Source organism: Manacus vitellinus, unplaced genomic scaffold (genome assembly GCF_001715985.3).
Source record: "Manacus vitellinus isolate BGI_N305 unplaced genomic scaffold, ASM171598v3 scaffold_12_pilon, whole genome shotgun sequence".
Classification (NCBI taxonomy): domain Eukaryota; kingdom Metazoa; phylum Chordata; class Aves; order Passeriformes; family Pipridae; genus Manacus; species Manacus vitellinus.
The window spans coordinates 9986305-10001566 of NW_021938949.1; the positions used below are offsets into that span (position 1 = coordinate 9986305).

The following is a 15262-nucleotide window of genomic DNA, read 5'->3' on the forward strand; positions in this document are numbered from 1 at the left end:
GAAACTCCAATTTGAATAGCAGGTTTAAAAACCAGTAAGAAGTATTCTATTTCTACATATTGAAAGACTATAAAAAACTCTTATCTGTTAACCTTAGGCACCAAGTTTTTAATTGTTAGCAGAATTGGAACATTTCACTTTGATCAGTTACTTGAAAAGTTCAGGCATTTCTGCCATTTGAAAAAGAATGATTTTATCAGCACTTCTGTCTCATTAATTTACCACAGATAATATGTTTGAGCAAAAGAGCAGCAATGAAAAAATAGTTATTTAAGGTCACAGATTAATTGATGTTTCTCAAGAAAACTCAAGTTCATGTTAGCTCGTTTAAACTGCTTGAGGCAACAGACACAACTAGAAGCAGATCTGTGCACCTGAATTGAAAGGAAAATTCTGCAGTTGTAAAGCTGATAAAAAGGATTTTGCTGAATTTTACAAATGCAAACTATCTTCTTTCTGAAAGACTTGTTTCTTAATAACATCTGTGCACTTTGGAGTTCAATTCTGCCTCGACATTTCCCAAGGAGCTCTGCTTTAGATGGTATCTACACACCAAACTTTAAAGTAGCTCCCAAGCCAATGTTTAGTCAGACACCTGGACTTTGGGGTTTGTTTTCAGTGATGTGTTATGCTACAATAAAACAATTCAAGTCTTTCCAGACCATGGATCCAAATTTGTCTCTGATGACTCTGAGCACAGTTCAAAGCTTCTATACCTGCACTACCCCCCTCCTCCCAGCATTCCTGTCCATTCCAAGGGAATGCAGTGGCTGAGCAAGGCTTTGTGCTCTCCTTCCCATTTCAGTGACTACTGTGGCACTGACAACAGAGCAGAAAGCAATGAGAACACCCTTCAGTGTGTCCCCAGCTTTTCTTATGGTGCCCAGAAAGCAGAAGGCAGTTGCTTGGGGGGTGGGAAGTGAAATAAAAGAATAAGACCATAGGGAAAAAAAGAATACAGTAAGAAAAAGGATCAGGAGGAGAATGAACACAAACTGAAAATTCTAGGTATTGGAATACACATGGCTAATTCCAGAAGTGAGCCCACCATTGCATTTTAGCCCAAAGCTGCACAGCATGGGTAAATTTTGGGCACTCTAGAGGTGGGGGAGAAGGCAGAAGGAGGAAAATTCTTTCTTCAATTTTCCTCAATTAACATTTTCACCTAAGTAGTAATAAAAGTACATTAAGGTTGCCCAGACAGCAAATATAATTTAGGATGTGATGTTGGCACGTGCATGTGATAGCAGACATCCTCTGCCCTCCCAGCTCCCTCTTGAAGGCAGACTGAAGGAGACCAGTAATTCCTTTATCAAAGAAAGAACAACTGTTTTCCTCTTCAGAACATTCCAAAAGCACCTAGAAAGTACATGATGAATTGAAAAGGGTACAAACTAAACATTATAACCGTGGTGTCTCTAAACAAAAACATCTTCTGAAATCCTGGTTAACCAAAATTCTAGTTAATCAAAATTCTGGTTAATCTGGTTAAGAAACACAAACATTTCATAAGCAAGGGCAGTAAATGCACCACACACCATTTACATCAGTGGAAAAACAACTGCAGCCTTTTGTATAAGTGCACTTACCAAATCACAGAACTCGAAAACTAGGAGATAAGGAATGGCTTCCACACATTGCCCAATACACTGGAGAACATTTGGATGCTGAAGAATGCTGGAGTGAAAAAATACAGTTAAAGCCAGAAAGATCACAGTAGAACACAACACACTGAAATCCCCACCACAAGTTTCAACACAGAACATGTGAACATTGGGGGGGTGGCATGAACAGAGGGTATAAGTACCCAAAGCCACGGGTTCCACCTGCACCTTTGCATCTCCTTGTGCTGCTGCAGCATCACTGAGAGAAGCCCAAACTCAGAGCATCTCAGAAGCACAGAAGCCAGCACTGCCACATGAAAGTCACTCATCCTTGTACCAAAAATAAGCATGCAACTGGTTCAGGAACTACAGGTGCAGATCTGGCTAAAGGCCAACCCTTTTCTTAGCCAGGTTAGTTCCCAGCCAGATCAGTTACTTTTTCTAAATTGCTTCCAAACCACTTGTGCCAGTGCAGCAGAAGGCACGAAATTTCTTCTGACAACTGCCAACAACCTAAGCCTAAATGCACATATAACCAGGATATAAGAAAGCATTAAGAATAGAAGCCCTCCATGACCACTCACTTGCAGCACATTGAGGCAAGGTAATCTAGTGACCACAACTTCTGCTCACTTTGCATTGACTGTATCACTTTCTAAAGACAAGCATTTCGGTTCTATGGGAGGGCAAGTGGGGACACCACCAGTGAACAAAGGCAATGTCCATGATCCATCTGCAGCAGTAGGAAGCTGTGAAACATTACTTACTAATATGGTTCTCCATTTCTTAAAAACTGTTCTTGCTCCTTGAGACCAGCACTTGCCTTCAACTCCTTCACTATTACCCTTGCTACACTGGTGCCTGTGTAGATCTCTCCAAGGAGAACCTGAAAAAGAGATACCATTGTGTCTTTAATCAGAGGGGAAAAAGTACTCAGTCTTCCTGCAAGAACTGAAAATATGATGTAAAAAAGATTTGTTGGCTTTTTTCTTTTTGCAAAGGCAAGCAAAGCTCAGATAATTAAACACCCATAATTAATAAATCTTGACAAGTGATCTATATGTCAACTTTCAGAAACCATGTTTTCTAGGGAAGACCACTTATTTACTTAAAATATTTTCCTAGAAAGACTTGGAATAACAAGAATGTATTAATTCAAATCCATGGAAGTGAAATGTCTGCCTAGTAGCTCTAGTGAGAATCAACATGTAAATTTAAGAAGCACTGATTAGTGTTGTGATTACAGCTAAAAAGTGAATGCAAGGAAACATCTCATTTCAAATTCAGGGTTTTTTATGCTATTACTTTTTTTTCTTGAATACCATTTTGAAGTGAATAGTCAGCTAGGAGTAAGACTCGATCTGTGCAATATTAAAAGATAACTCCTCACCTTTCCAAACCAGCCATTTCCAATTTCCTGGATGTAGTTTAGACTCTGACGTGCAACTTGAGACTTTGATCCATCTGTCACACAACGAAACAAACGTAACACGTATCAAACCACCCACATGGCGAAAGTGAGCACCTGCTGAGGGAATAATGCAACCCCTACAGGATCCATTCCCAATTAGCTGCACACATTCAGCCCAAGCACCAAGCCCATGTCAGACACATATAAAGTAGTGGTAATGCTGTGAAAACAGCACTCAAGTGAAACTGTTCTCAAGCCCAGGTTCTAAACTGTACTAGAAAAAAAAAAAACTAGAAAACAACAGTGATTGTCCTCATGAAATGTGAACTTTGAATTTTTTAACACATTCAGTAAGAAAGCAAAAAGGCTAAAGTTCTACCTCCAGTATAAATGTGTATCATAGCTTGTAGCTGGGCAAAGCAAAAAACCTGCTTACACAAGTTTCCTATGTAAATAAAATAGAAAACCCAAGATAAAACTCATTGTACATCTTAACATTTATAGTTCCATAGAGTTACCATTTTAAGAGAAAAGGTTCAACTGTTTTATTCTTCAGCCCAACTGCCCTACTTGTAGCTGCCATCTGGAAGGAGGACATTTTTCAACTAAAAATACTTCATGTAAAGAGCCCAGAGAGGGAAAGGACAGAAAAGAAGCCCCAGATTTTGGCAGAGGATGGACAGCAACAATGGTAGACCCCACACTACAGGAGAGTTTCAGCAGTGTTCACCCCTCTGCTACCCAGCTGGTTAGGAACACTCATCAGATGTTAACAAAAACTCACCACTACTTGTCTGAGAATTCTAGCCCTCAATTTCATTTCCATTAACCACATTTACAGCAGTATTATTTTACTGGAATATTTTATACACCATCAATGTGCTTCTAAGCACAGAGAAGGCCACAGCAGTACAAGCACATTTTTACCCATGAACCTTATTCAGGCACACTGCCTTACTTTCTGGCAAAACACTTGTAGTGACAGTATCATTTTAACAATTATGGCAACATAGAAGAGCTGACATGAAATTCTTCACAGATAATTTTCCCCAGCTCTTTAAAACACTGAGAAGTACCATGTCATTCGTATTAAGGCACACTGACAGCTCCTTGAAACTGGTACAGAAATTTTACTAGAAGTTTCCCTGAACATCTAGTGATCAAGCAACAAAAGCAAGATGTAAAATTATGTGCCATAACATAATATGAGAACAACCATTTTGGGCTAAACTGTGCCTATAATACTCTAAGATGCTTAAGTTTCCTTCCACAAAAATTGTATTGTAAAGAACACATTTCAAAAACCCTTCCACACAGGGAAATGAAATCTAATGCTCTATCTTACCAAGATCACATTTACAGCACAAATAGTCTACAGTGACATTCAGAAAGTGATGCAGCTGAACAGCAGCACTGCTGGCAACTGAGGCATTCACTTTTGTTTCCATTTAAGGGTAGTGACTAAAATCCAACCACAACTTAGCCCCAAAGAAAACCACTAAAGAGCAGAAGTCACTGATGTCCCAGGGTACTTTAAACCCTTCAGGTACATAGAAATATAATGACAGTAATCTGCAGAGGGTTTTTAAAGGGAGTTTCATTCTCTTACACCAGCTTACATGGCACCCTGCCCCAGGTTAATATCTTAGAAGCAGTATTTAACATTTAACTATACCTACAAAATGTATGGGCTCAGTTTATGTAAGTTCATAACAAATTATTTGTTACAGTAAAGTCAGACATGATCAGCCACGCTCAGTTTTTGACACCAAAAATGCCTACTTTTGTTTTTGCATCAAAAACCAGTATTTTACCTGTACGAGACGGAAACTGGGAGGGAGTTGGCAAAGCAATATTGGGCACTGAAAGAGTAAACACTTCAGCTGGAGACTGAACAGATGGAGTATCTTCTGCTGGAGGTGTAAAATCTATTTCATCATCGAAGTTATCTTCAAATTCCTAAACAAAAAAGTCTTAGTAAACAAGCTGATCTTTGTCTTAAAATTAGCACAAATCCATTGCTTTCAGTTCCAATGAGCAATGCAGGAGGCTTCGCTGTTCTCCAAGGACAGGGACAGAGACTTAGTTTTCTATTCCTTATCTTCCAATTATTGCTGATTTAAAGAGATCAAAGTATCACATACTGTTTTTAATACAAAGGAGGTTTAAGGGGTTCTTCCTTGGTTGGGTTTTTGTGGGTTTGGTGGTTTGTTTTTTGCTTTGTTTTGTTGTTACTTTAAATGCTAACCCTGGCTCTGAATGAATTACCATGAACTGCTGAGGCCAAATATTCTCCATTTAAACACGAGAGCAAAACTCAGTTTTAGGAACACTGATAACTGATGTTCCAGAAGTAACTATTCTCAAATGATAACAATTTCTCAAGAGTTTTGCTACACTGGATCTGCATCTTCAGTATTCTTATTCAACAGGAGTGTCTTAAACCCTGTCAGCAGACTAAGAAAAACAAAAGAAAGCACAGAAAAACAACAAAAAGGTTCTTCACAGTAAAATTGTCTCAAGGGTATAATCTTTCCTTCTGATCCTGATGTTTAGTTATGATTTTGAAAAGTTATTAAAGACCCTTATGCAGTAGGGACCAATTAGTTACAATAAATGGTTGCATCAAGACTTCACAGCCCATAGGAACGGTCACTGGTTATTTCAGAACAGAGACACTCAAATATCAATAACTGCAGGGTATTAGCACAAATATCCAAGTATCCTGGATATGAGGATACAGCTAAGAATGCCCCTTGTACACCCCTTGGTACCTTCAGTGCTTACCTTGAAATCTATCTCAGGGTCTTTGCAGCAGGAGACACAGTTTGCCAGCAGGATGACCAGGACAACCAGGGTACACAGAGACACGATCACAAAGGTGGAGGGAACTTCAGCTGCAGCTCCTTCTCCTAGAAATAACCAGGGATGCAGGATTAGAGAAACATGTTTAGCATTTTAAGAAGTTCCTTCAAAATGTATTATCCACCTGCATTTATTTAAGAGATGGGAGTGTGAACATTTCACTCTGTGGATGTGATCAAACGTAAGGAGACTGAACAGAAAGGACAAATGTATCTGTGCCCTCCCACCTGCCTGCACTGGACTGACCTCATCCCACCTAAGAGGCCCCAGCCAACATGATTTACTGAAGCTGGTGAGGAACAGCAATAGTCACAAGCCTTGGGATGTTGTTAAAATCAATAAATTAATATGGAAACCCAATCACAGATATTAGAAATCTGGTCTTTTTGAAGACACCTCCCATGAGCTAAAACCCTTGACCTAAGAGAACAGGCAGCCAGAGGAAATCCTCATTTCAACTGTGCACAAAATCCAAATATAAGGTAGTCCTCTCTCTTTCAGTAAGTGCATTTGTGACAGTCTCCCAAACACACAAGCTGCTGTCACAAGTGCAATGGATCTGATCAGCTCCACCCCGGGTTCTATTTCCTGTGAGTCACCAGGTGATTTGTCTCCATTTCAAGCATTTTAGACTCCTAACCAGTTTGCAAACACACTTCCAAATAATTTTCCAAAATTTATACATAAACATTCTACAACACATTTTCCATGACAAGTCAGGTTATTACTCACACAGGATCAAAAGCCTCAAATGGCATTTTATAAAAATCTTAAATTAAACCCATTTTCACCCCTGTTTTCATCCTCAGTAAAGAACAAAGGCATGTGCTCTGGTCTCCTAGGGAACTACATCTTGAGAGGTTGTCGTTTTCTTTTCAAACTATGGGGACTGGAAAAGCAGTTGGACCAAACCTGATATTTAGATATTACATCAGTGGTAAACTTTAACAATGTCAGGTGAATTGGACTAACTGGATTTTATGAGAACATGTGAGTATCTATAGGGATGTCTGCCAATAGAATACAGTGTGAATGAAGTCTTGAAAATAAGAAAACCAGAAGCTGATCATTAGTTAAAGGACACACAGACTTGTTCAGCTACCTCTTAAACCTTCAAAAAACTACAGAAATTAAGAGATTTCCAGAAAAAGCTACAGTTTTTCATCTGTTCCACAGAACACTTACAGAATATTTACTTATTTTAATTATATGTAAAGTGCAAATTGACATAACCAAAATCCTGCTTTAAAGCATGTTAGCCTACTTTCAGAAGATCACATATTTCCTGAAGAATTAAGAATATTATCTATACAACAAATAAAAGTTAACCGAAAAGGAAGGTTTTCAAACAAGTGATTCTGTTTCTAGTTTGCACAACAGCTCTGGCATTCACACCTCGTTAGAGAACATGAACGCTCCATTTGCAGATATTGAGCATTGTTCAAGCTCGGATCAACCACAATGTGAAGCCACTTTAGTCATAATTCTGACGAGAACAAAAAAATCCCTCTCAATAGAACAATTTATATTAATTTTAATTAAGTCTTCTACATAACACTCAGGTATTTTTCCATTCCTGAGCATCAACCAGAAAAAAGGGGAAGGTAACAGCTGATTTATGTTTACTCCCTCCAGATGTTTGTTGACCTGCCTAAGGAGACTGAAAATTACCTGAACCACAAATACAAGCATTTTGTGCAGTCATTAGCTAATTACTGTAAAGAACACACAGCTGTAGATAAATTTAAGAGATTCCTTTGAACTTCTAATTGAAAGCAAGTAATAAAAGGTAGCTTTACTACTAAAAAAGGTAAATATTTGTGTTACCAGGTATTACAAATTAAAATTATTATTTTAAAGTCATTTTTTCCAAGCCCATCCCACTCAATTTCCAAACAACTTCCTCACCTTCACCACCAACTTCACTGAAAGGAGAAGTGAACTCACCACAGACCATCTACTGAACAGATGCAGATTCTCCCTAACAAACACCCAGATCCCATCACCACAGTCACAACAGACATTCCCTTTCTAGTAGAAGGCCAAGGCTCCTGAAGCCCCTGGAATGTTTTTGGGAAAGTTTGCCAAGCAAATCCCTACACAATGAGCTCAGCCCCCAAGAGCACAGTCTCATCATTCCCAGAAAGCATTAGTGCTGCTTGAAGACTTCACTTCACACCAGGTCCTTCAGAGGGGGTATAAAGCACCACAAGTCATGTGTATAAAACACTATTAAACTTTATTTTGGGTTTCTGGTGCACTACAAGGTCTCCTTTTTGATGCCCACATGGCTAACCTGTTCCCCACAGCAGCTGAGCATTACCACCTCTCACCAGCACCTTCTGCCCCAAACACCACATGAGCTCCTGGGGGCCTTTTGGACCAGCCTCTCTCCAGAGCTTGGAGCAGCTCTCCCAGATTTGCTTTACTGCTTTCAATCTCCCTGTTTCTTTTCAAGCCCTGACAGGGGTTTGTGCACCCACCAGTCCCTCTCCTCTCTAAGCACATCTGGTCTGGTAACACGCTGTTGTTTCTCCCACACAGCCCCCACCCTGCCCTTGCACCCTCACAGCTACAGCAGCGCAACCACAATAAATATTCTATTTTCCCCAAATATTGTCCTGCTCATTCCAACTTGGGATCCCACTTTGAACCCCCCCAGCAGTTCCAAGTTATCACAGCAAATCCAACCAGGAGGATTCAAGCTCCTGGTGGCCTTATGCCAGTTTTGTGGTTTATTTAACTCAAAGTGAGATACAATGAGCACTAACAACCATTTATTGTGCATGTTAGATACACCACATGTGTTTTCAGCTACTTTATGTTAAAAAGACAACATTTTTGTTGGAATTCCTTCTGTAAAGGAAACTGCACATTTATCAAGCCTACAATCTAAGTGTTTATGCAAGTTACACCATTCCCCATAAGGTAACCACCTCTTTTTCAGTGTCTTGGAAGGAATACAGAAAAGAATATTGCTGCTGTTCATTATGTTACTTCCTAACCTTAAAAAACTTTTATAATTCCCAAGAAAAGAAACTGTGAATTAGCAGTAATTAATTGGAGAAAGTAATGAATTTTATTAACAAAACCAAAGATCACCTTTGAAAAGGCAGCTAACCATAAATGGTCTGTTAAGAAGATGGAAGTCATCTCAACTTCCAAAAGCACAAGGCAATTTTCACATACAAAGTTATAAAAAGATGCTTTAATACAAGAAAAATGCCAATTATCATGGGCAAGTTTCTGCAACAGCGACAGAACAACATTTCAGATGACTCACACAAGTAAGAGCTACTAAGAATTACAGAATCCATCTCTGTTTGGATAAACTTTGAAGTTTCTTACATAGTAATTAATAAGTCATATTTTTGATTTGCAGGGTTTTTTAGAAATGAATGTAGAATTAAGTATAAAATTATGGCAACCTGTAACTGGGCTAAAATTTATTATAAGTGAAGCTATTTTAATAGCTTACATGAATACATATTCAGTGATGGGAGCCACTGATTAAGTATTGGAGCTGGTGTTTGACAAAGTGCTGAAAAATCTGCTGCAGTAGAACCTCTTTTGCATTTTTCAACTATTTCCATCCAATGATTAATTCACTGGAGCTTAATAAAATGACTCGGAATTGAAAAGGTAAGAGATGTTTAACACCACATTTTATTTGTAAATTTTGAAAGTATGAAGGAATGACAGCTATTTATTGTAAGATCCTGACTGAAAAAAGCAACCAGCAAGAAATTCAATCTAATAAATGCAGAGGACCATTTTATATAGTCATCACAGAAGAGTATGCTTTAATTAAAAAACTCTTAAAAAACCATTGTAAATTTAGTTAATTTTAATACAAAGGTAGATAATATCCAATAAACATCAATCACATTTTCATAATTAATGCAGAACTTGACACAATATAATAAATTCTAAAAGCAGAGAAGATAATAGGTTTACTCTGCATATCAGTTTAAAACCCAGCCATATTTACTATAACCCTATTCAGTAACAACCTACAGCATCTTAATATCTATCCACAAGTCAAAATCTGTTCTTTAGGAAAGGAACCGCCAAACAGATTTAAAAAAATACTCTCTGTAAGATGCCAACAGTAAAAGGCTTCCTGTCAGCTAATACAAACTCCTTTGCTTTGGGATATCCAAACCACTTAAGCTGAGGAAGAGGCCTGGATTATATCAGCACTCCATGAAAATAAGCGGGAGCTGAAGTGCACCTGCGTCACTCGGCTGTTACTGCAAGGTTAACACAACATAATGCTTTACACAGCTCTGGGCTAGCACATGTCCCATCCCAAAATGGCACCTACAGGGTCCTAAATTATCAACACAGAAAACAAGGTATTCTTTCAAAGCCTCTCAGTATTAAAAAGTGATTCTATGCTGTTACTTATCCACTTCTAAAAGCACACGGGATCGTAACCGACCCAAAGCCCTGGCTGGGGCAGGTATTCAATGACCAGTATTGAAGCAGATTGTCATTTCATAACCAGTTCTACACTCAGGTCTAAATTTGAGCCCAGCACATGTGAAGGCAAACCCTGTACACAGGCAGTGAGCACCCTCACTGGCAAAACAATGGTGAGCTGTGCTGGCATTCCCAGGATCAAGTACAGACCTGAAACACACTCATCAGGATGGATCACAACCTTTCAAGGGATGGTAAATGTTATTTTCATACAAAGTACATTTCATAGCAACTTCTATAGGCCAGGATTCCCTACACCTTTCTAAGTTTCTCTCAAGCCTCCTTTCTTTGTAAGACAATTCGCCGACTACCAAGTGCAACAACTAAGCCAACACAAATTCTTTTCTTGCTAGAACTGGTTTCCTTCTCTATCCAGTTTCCAGTCTGCCCACAATACTCTCACATGTCATGCACCTGTGGCATCCTTTGCTATCATTAATGAGGAGCAAGGAGCAGGCCAACCAGCCAAGTGTCCCACCCATGTTCATCTGCCAACCAAGAGCCCCACGCAGGACAACCCCGGCTGAGGTGGAAGTGCCTGTCCGGGAGGGACCCCGGGCTCGCCTTCCTTCTACCCCCACATTATAAAAGGCCATGATGCTTCAGCTCTTCACTCTCTCAAATTTGGTTCCATCTGATTAATCATATTATTAAGGTCTCAACCTTCAGGAAACTCTGCTAAAAAATGCATGACATGACACCACCCAGCTCTAAGCTTGGGGAAAAAGTAAATGTACATGACAGACAATCTGGAGTACATAACAAAAGACATTGCTGAGTGCACTAATAAAAGATTTTCACTACTGTGATAAAGGCAGTGCAAGGCCTAGATAAATTAAGCGTTATTAGGGCACAGTGAACTTCAAGGGAGCATCTGATTTGAAGCTTTCAGCACAGTAGTTGCTAGGCAACAACAGTGCCACTGCATAAGCAAGAGCAGCTTTCCTTTGGAGAGCAGCTCCATAACTGGCACTAATAGCTACAACTATTTCCAGCACAAATCCAGCATGACAGCACTCACTTAAACTGTCTCTTGGACACACTCAAATTTTATGATCATGAACTAAGATGCTACTTCACGACACCAAGTCATAACAGAGCAGTCTTTAAAATACTAATGAATGACAAAATCTAATTTTGCTCCACAGCTACATCCACGGTAACTTTCATGAACATGCTCAGTTTATTTATTCTATATTAAAATAACCAGATTTAAAATTGTAATATCACCCTAATTTATAGTGGGTTTGATAAATATGATTTTAAAAGCTACCCCAACTTTCCTAAATAATGTTGTCATTCTCTTCTATGCCAGCAATTAAGTGGGAAAGTGTTATCAACTCCTACCCAGTTCTTCACAAGTCAGATTCAGATCATTATCTTTCCCTCATAAAGAGTTTCTCCTGCATTTATTTACTCCCTGAAATCTTCAGATGTTTGCTACTAATAAGCACAAAACCAGTACAGACACAAGCAGGCCTATAAATTCCAATGGCCTGCAGGTAACAGGTAGAACACTAAACCAACAGCCTGTTCAGAACAATTTTAGACACATCACTTGTGTAATGCCCAATTTGTATGACAAGGTAAAGCACAACAGACATTGCAACTCCTCCATTTCACAACAAAAAAACCCCCAAACTCAAAAGCACATTCCATTCATTGCTGCGTTCCTGCAATCTCATTTTTTCCTGCTATGCTCCATTTAACAACTGAGCCAAAAAACAGCATCATTTTTGAAATTAAGTTTCAGCAGAAATGTGTGCAGTACCATCATTTAGTTGTGAAATGCTGTACTACAACAGGCTTTAAAACACTACATTAGAAGGGCATTCAAATCATCAACCTTCAACTAAGATACAACACAAGCAAACAAGAACTTAACACGAGTTTTGAAGGAGTTATTTGCACTTCAGACATTCTTTTGAAAATAAAATGAAGGGAACTTTAGTATGAGAGAGACACTCCAAATTCCAATCAGCCCTTTGCTTTGAATGACCATTACCAGTCCTACAAGAAGAAACATTCCCAAGATCTCCAAGGACTTTCATTGCCTTGATGTCCTCAACACAATGGCAGCACCTTAAGGAAATCTAAAGCCTTTTCCAAATGCCCAAAGTATTTCAAGCAGAGACTGGAAATGTTCCTTCATTGAGCAAATCCCTAACAACAGACACACCACACTCCTTAAGGAACTTTTAGGTTTCGCAGTTTACACCTGAATTTTTCTGCTTTCAGATTTTTAGTACTTATGCCATTCAAATAAAGCACAAATGTTCACTGTTTTAAAGCAATAACCTGGAACAAACAATTGAAAGTGTTATTAATTTAAAAGTTATTTCAATATTGTGACATTATTCCTACCCTTATATTGGATAATGCAAAGTCTGCACAACTAACAGAAGTAACCTTCAGTATTACATATCTTTATGCAAAAGCACTTTATCACCTGATTTTATTTTCCCTTCTATGGAATATCCTAATTCCTAGATATAGTGTCAGGAAAAAAAGCTCTTAAGGACTTAAAACTACAGCTGTCCAAGTTACTTGTGCACAACTGTACTTACCCTTGCTGAAAACAAGCAGCAGTAATTAACAACTTGTCAATAAAACTATTTCCTGCCTAAATCTGAATTGTGTCACATGGCCTAAATCAAAGTCTCACACTTCAAAAGATGTAAGTAAGATGACTTTTCAGCAGCAGTGTGAGAAAAAAAGACTCAAAAGTCACATCCAAGTTAGTGTGTTCCCATGTTCTTCTAGACAGAAACTGAACCATTTCATGCCTCTACTCAACTTTTCCATTACAATCCCTGCCTTACTCCAGAACTCCACTGAGTCCCCCATGGGGCAGGTGGGTGGGATGAAAGGCCAGTGCATGTGCACAGACAATTCTTCCAAAAAACCAACAGCTCTTCTTTACCACAGTTATTTCCTCATCACAAGTGAGGCTAATGAAGACAGCAAAGGGGCCATTTCATAGAGAGTTTTTCTCCATGAAATGATAAAAAAAAAATCCTCTGACACATCCCTCCAACGCACCTTGAGTTCTGGATATAGCTCTGCAGTGACAAAAGCCAGCTTCACAGTTAAATTTGTTTTGTGGATATGTGACCCTGAAATAACTACTGTCCTGTGCAATAAATTACAGTATTTTCAAGAAGAAATCTTAGCTACTTCATATCACAATTGGACATGTAACTCTGTCAACAATTCTTGGCTAATTATCTCAGTCCTCCCTTTGTCCTTAGAAAGAACAGAAGTCTATCCTGCAATCTAAGCCAACACTTTTTCAAACTGTTTTATCCCATGCTCCCCCTAAAAGCTTTTACAGTGAGCTTTCAAGGAGTTTCTACAGTTGCTTAAATCCACTCTGTACACAGGGGTGACAACAGCAGCCAGGGCAGTGCTGGCCCCTCCTGCAGCACAGCAGCTCAGAACAACATCACTCTGATCCTCGGGTTTGCTGAACACTTGCCCTGGCCTGAGGGTTGGCTGAACAGTCAGGAACCAGTAAAACTGTGAGCTGGGGTAAGTTTTACATTACTGACCTTATTCTATTATCCTCCAAGTCTTCCCAGTAATGTCAGAGAATTACTCACACAACAGCACTCTTCAATTTTAATAAGGACTAAATATAGGCTGGTACTTCAAGTGTTTACAGAGCAAGATCTGTTTGAAGTTTCAGTGTTAGAATCTCATGTTTGCACAAAGGCATCTTAAGACAAGGTAAAAAATACCCATGTTAAATAATTATGTGCCTTATGCCTTCATGGCAGTGTTTCTGGACAATCTGGGTAGCATTATTATCTTGCAAACCCATCACTGATTTGTAAGTGTGTGAATGTGTGTATATATATATATATATATATGCACACAAAATTCTGCTGAGCATACTTTATTCTACACTGCTAGATGTTGGTTTTGCAATTATTTTCTGCTCAAGTACAGTATTTTTTCATCTGCTGTACCATTTCTCCAACAGTAAAGCACAGCAGTTGTAGATTTTTTTTATTTCCACACAGGGTAGACCACAATAATTTGAGGCAGCATGAGAAGATCACACATCGTGGTATCTCAAACCACCAGAAAGAGATACTGGTGTTTGGGTTCCCATGCTGCAGGTAATTCTTTCTCCTACCATCTGACATCAATACAACCTATTAAGATACACTGCTTTTGAAGAGATTAATTTCAGTTCACATGAAAGGAATATGTACATGCAACTTTCATGTGATGGGATTTTCTGGAATCTTTATTTTGCAGTACATCACTTTCCAACTCTAATGTACAGCTGGGTTAAGAAATGCAGGAAAGAAATAAAGCAGTACCATTTTGCTAAAAGAGCTTATTCGAATCCATTTCTCATCCCTATTCATAGCTAAAGGATCCCTTGGAAGAACAGACCATAGAGTGAATGAGTGATTTTGGAGAACTGGATCTGGTCTATAGGCTGGAAGCTTAAAAGTCACTCAAAAATCTACTGCTAACATTTTCTACACCTCTTTCATACCAAAGAAGTCTTGATGCAACCATAGTCCCAAAAGAGTCATGTCATTGTTTAGTCACTACAGTGATGTTTTCTTACCACCAAGGAGGTTTTTGTGAATGTAGTACTGTTGGACAAGGTGTTACTTTGTACCAGCATTTCAGACTGAAAATCTGAAGACAATTCACTCAGAAGACAATTCACTGACATAAGGAGCTTCACACCATCCCCTTGCCTGAGCTATATGTGGTACAACCCCCTGCTGTGGCCTGTGCCTAAAGCACACGGGCAGGCTGACAGGCCATCCTGACACACTTGGTACAGTTCTGATTATACAAGTCAACAAAATGTTTCCAATATTTAAATGTTGCTCAAGACCTTTCATAACTGCATTACAAAGAAAACAAA

The 15262-nt window shown here is 38.9% G+C and overlaps 1 protein-coding gene across 1 annotated transcript in view; it reads right to left on the bottom strand.

Moving 5' to 3' along the window:
• The window catches only part of LMTK2 (lemur tyrosine kinase 2), a 42069-nt gene that overhangs the window by 22196 nt on the left and 4611 nt on the right, over positions 1-15262 (bottom strand). Inside the window, exons 2-6 of the mRNA XM_029957837.1 lie at positions 5803-5927; positions 4830-4974; positions 2995-3068; positions 2372-2490; positions 1590-1677 (exon numbers count right to left, since the gene is read on the bottom strand). Coding sequence (XP_029813697.1) covers positions 1590-1677; positions 2372-2490; positions 2995-3068; positions 4830-4974; positions 5803-5927 — 551 coding nt within the window. The remainder of the gene's footprint in view (positions 1-1589; positions 1678-2371; positions 2491-2994; positions 3069-4829; positions 4975-5802; positions 5928-15262) is intronic.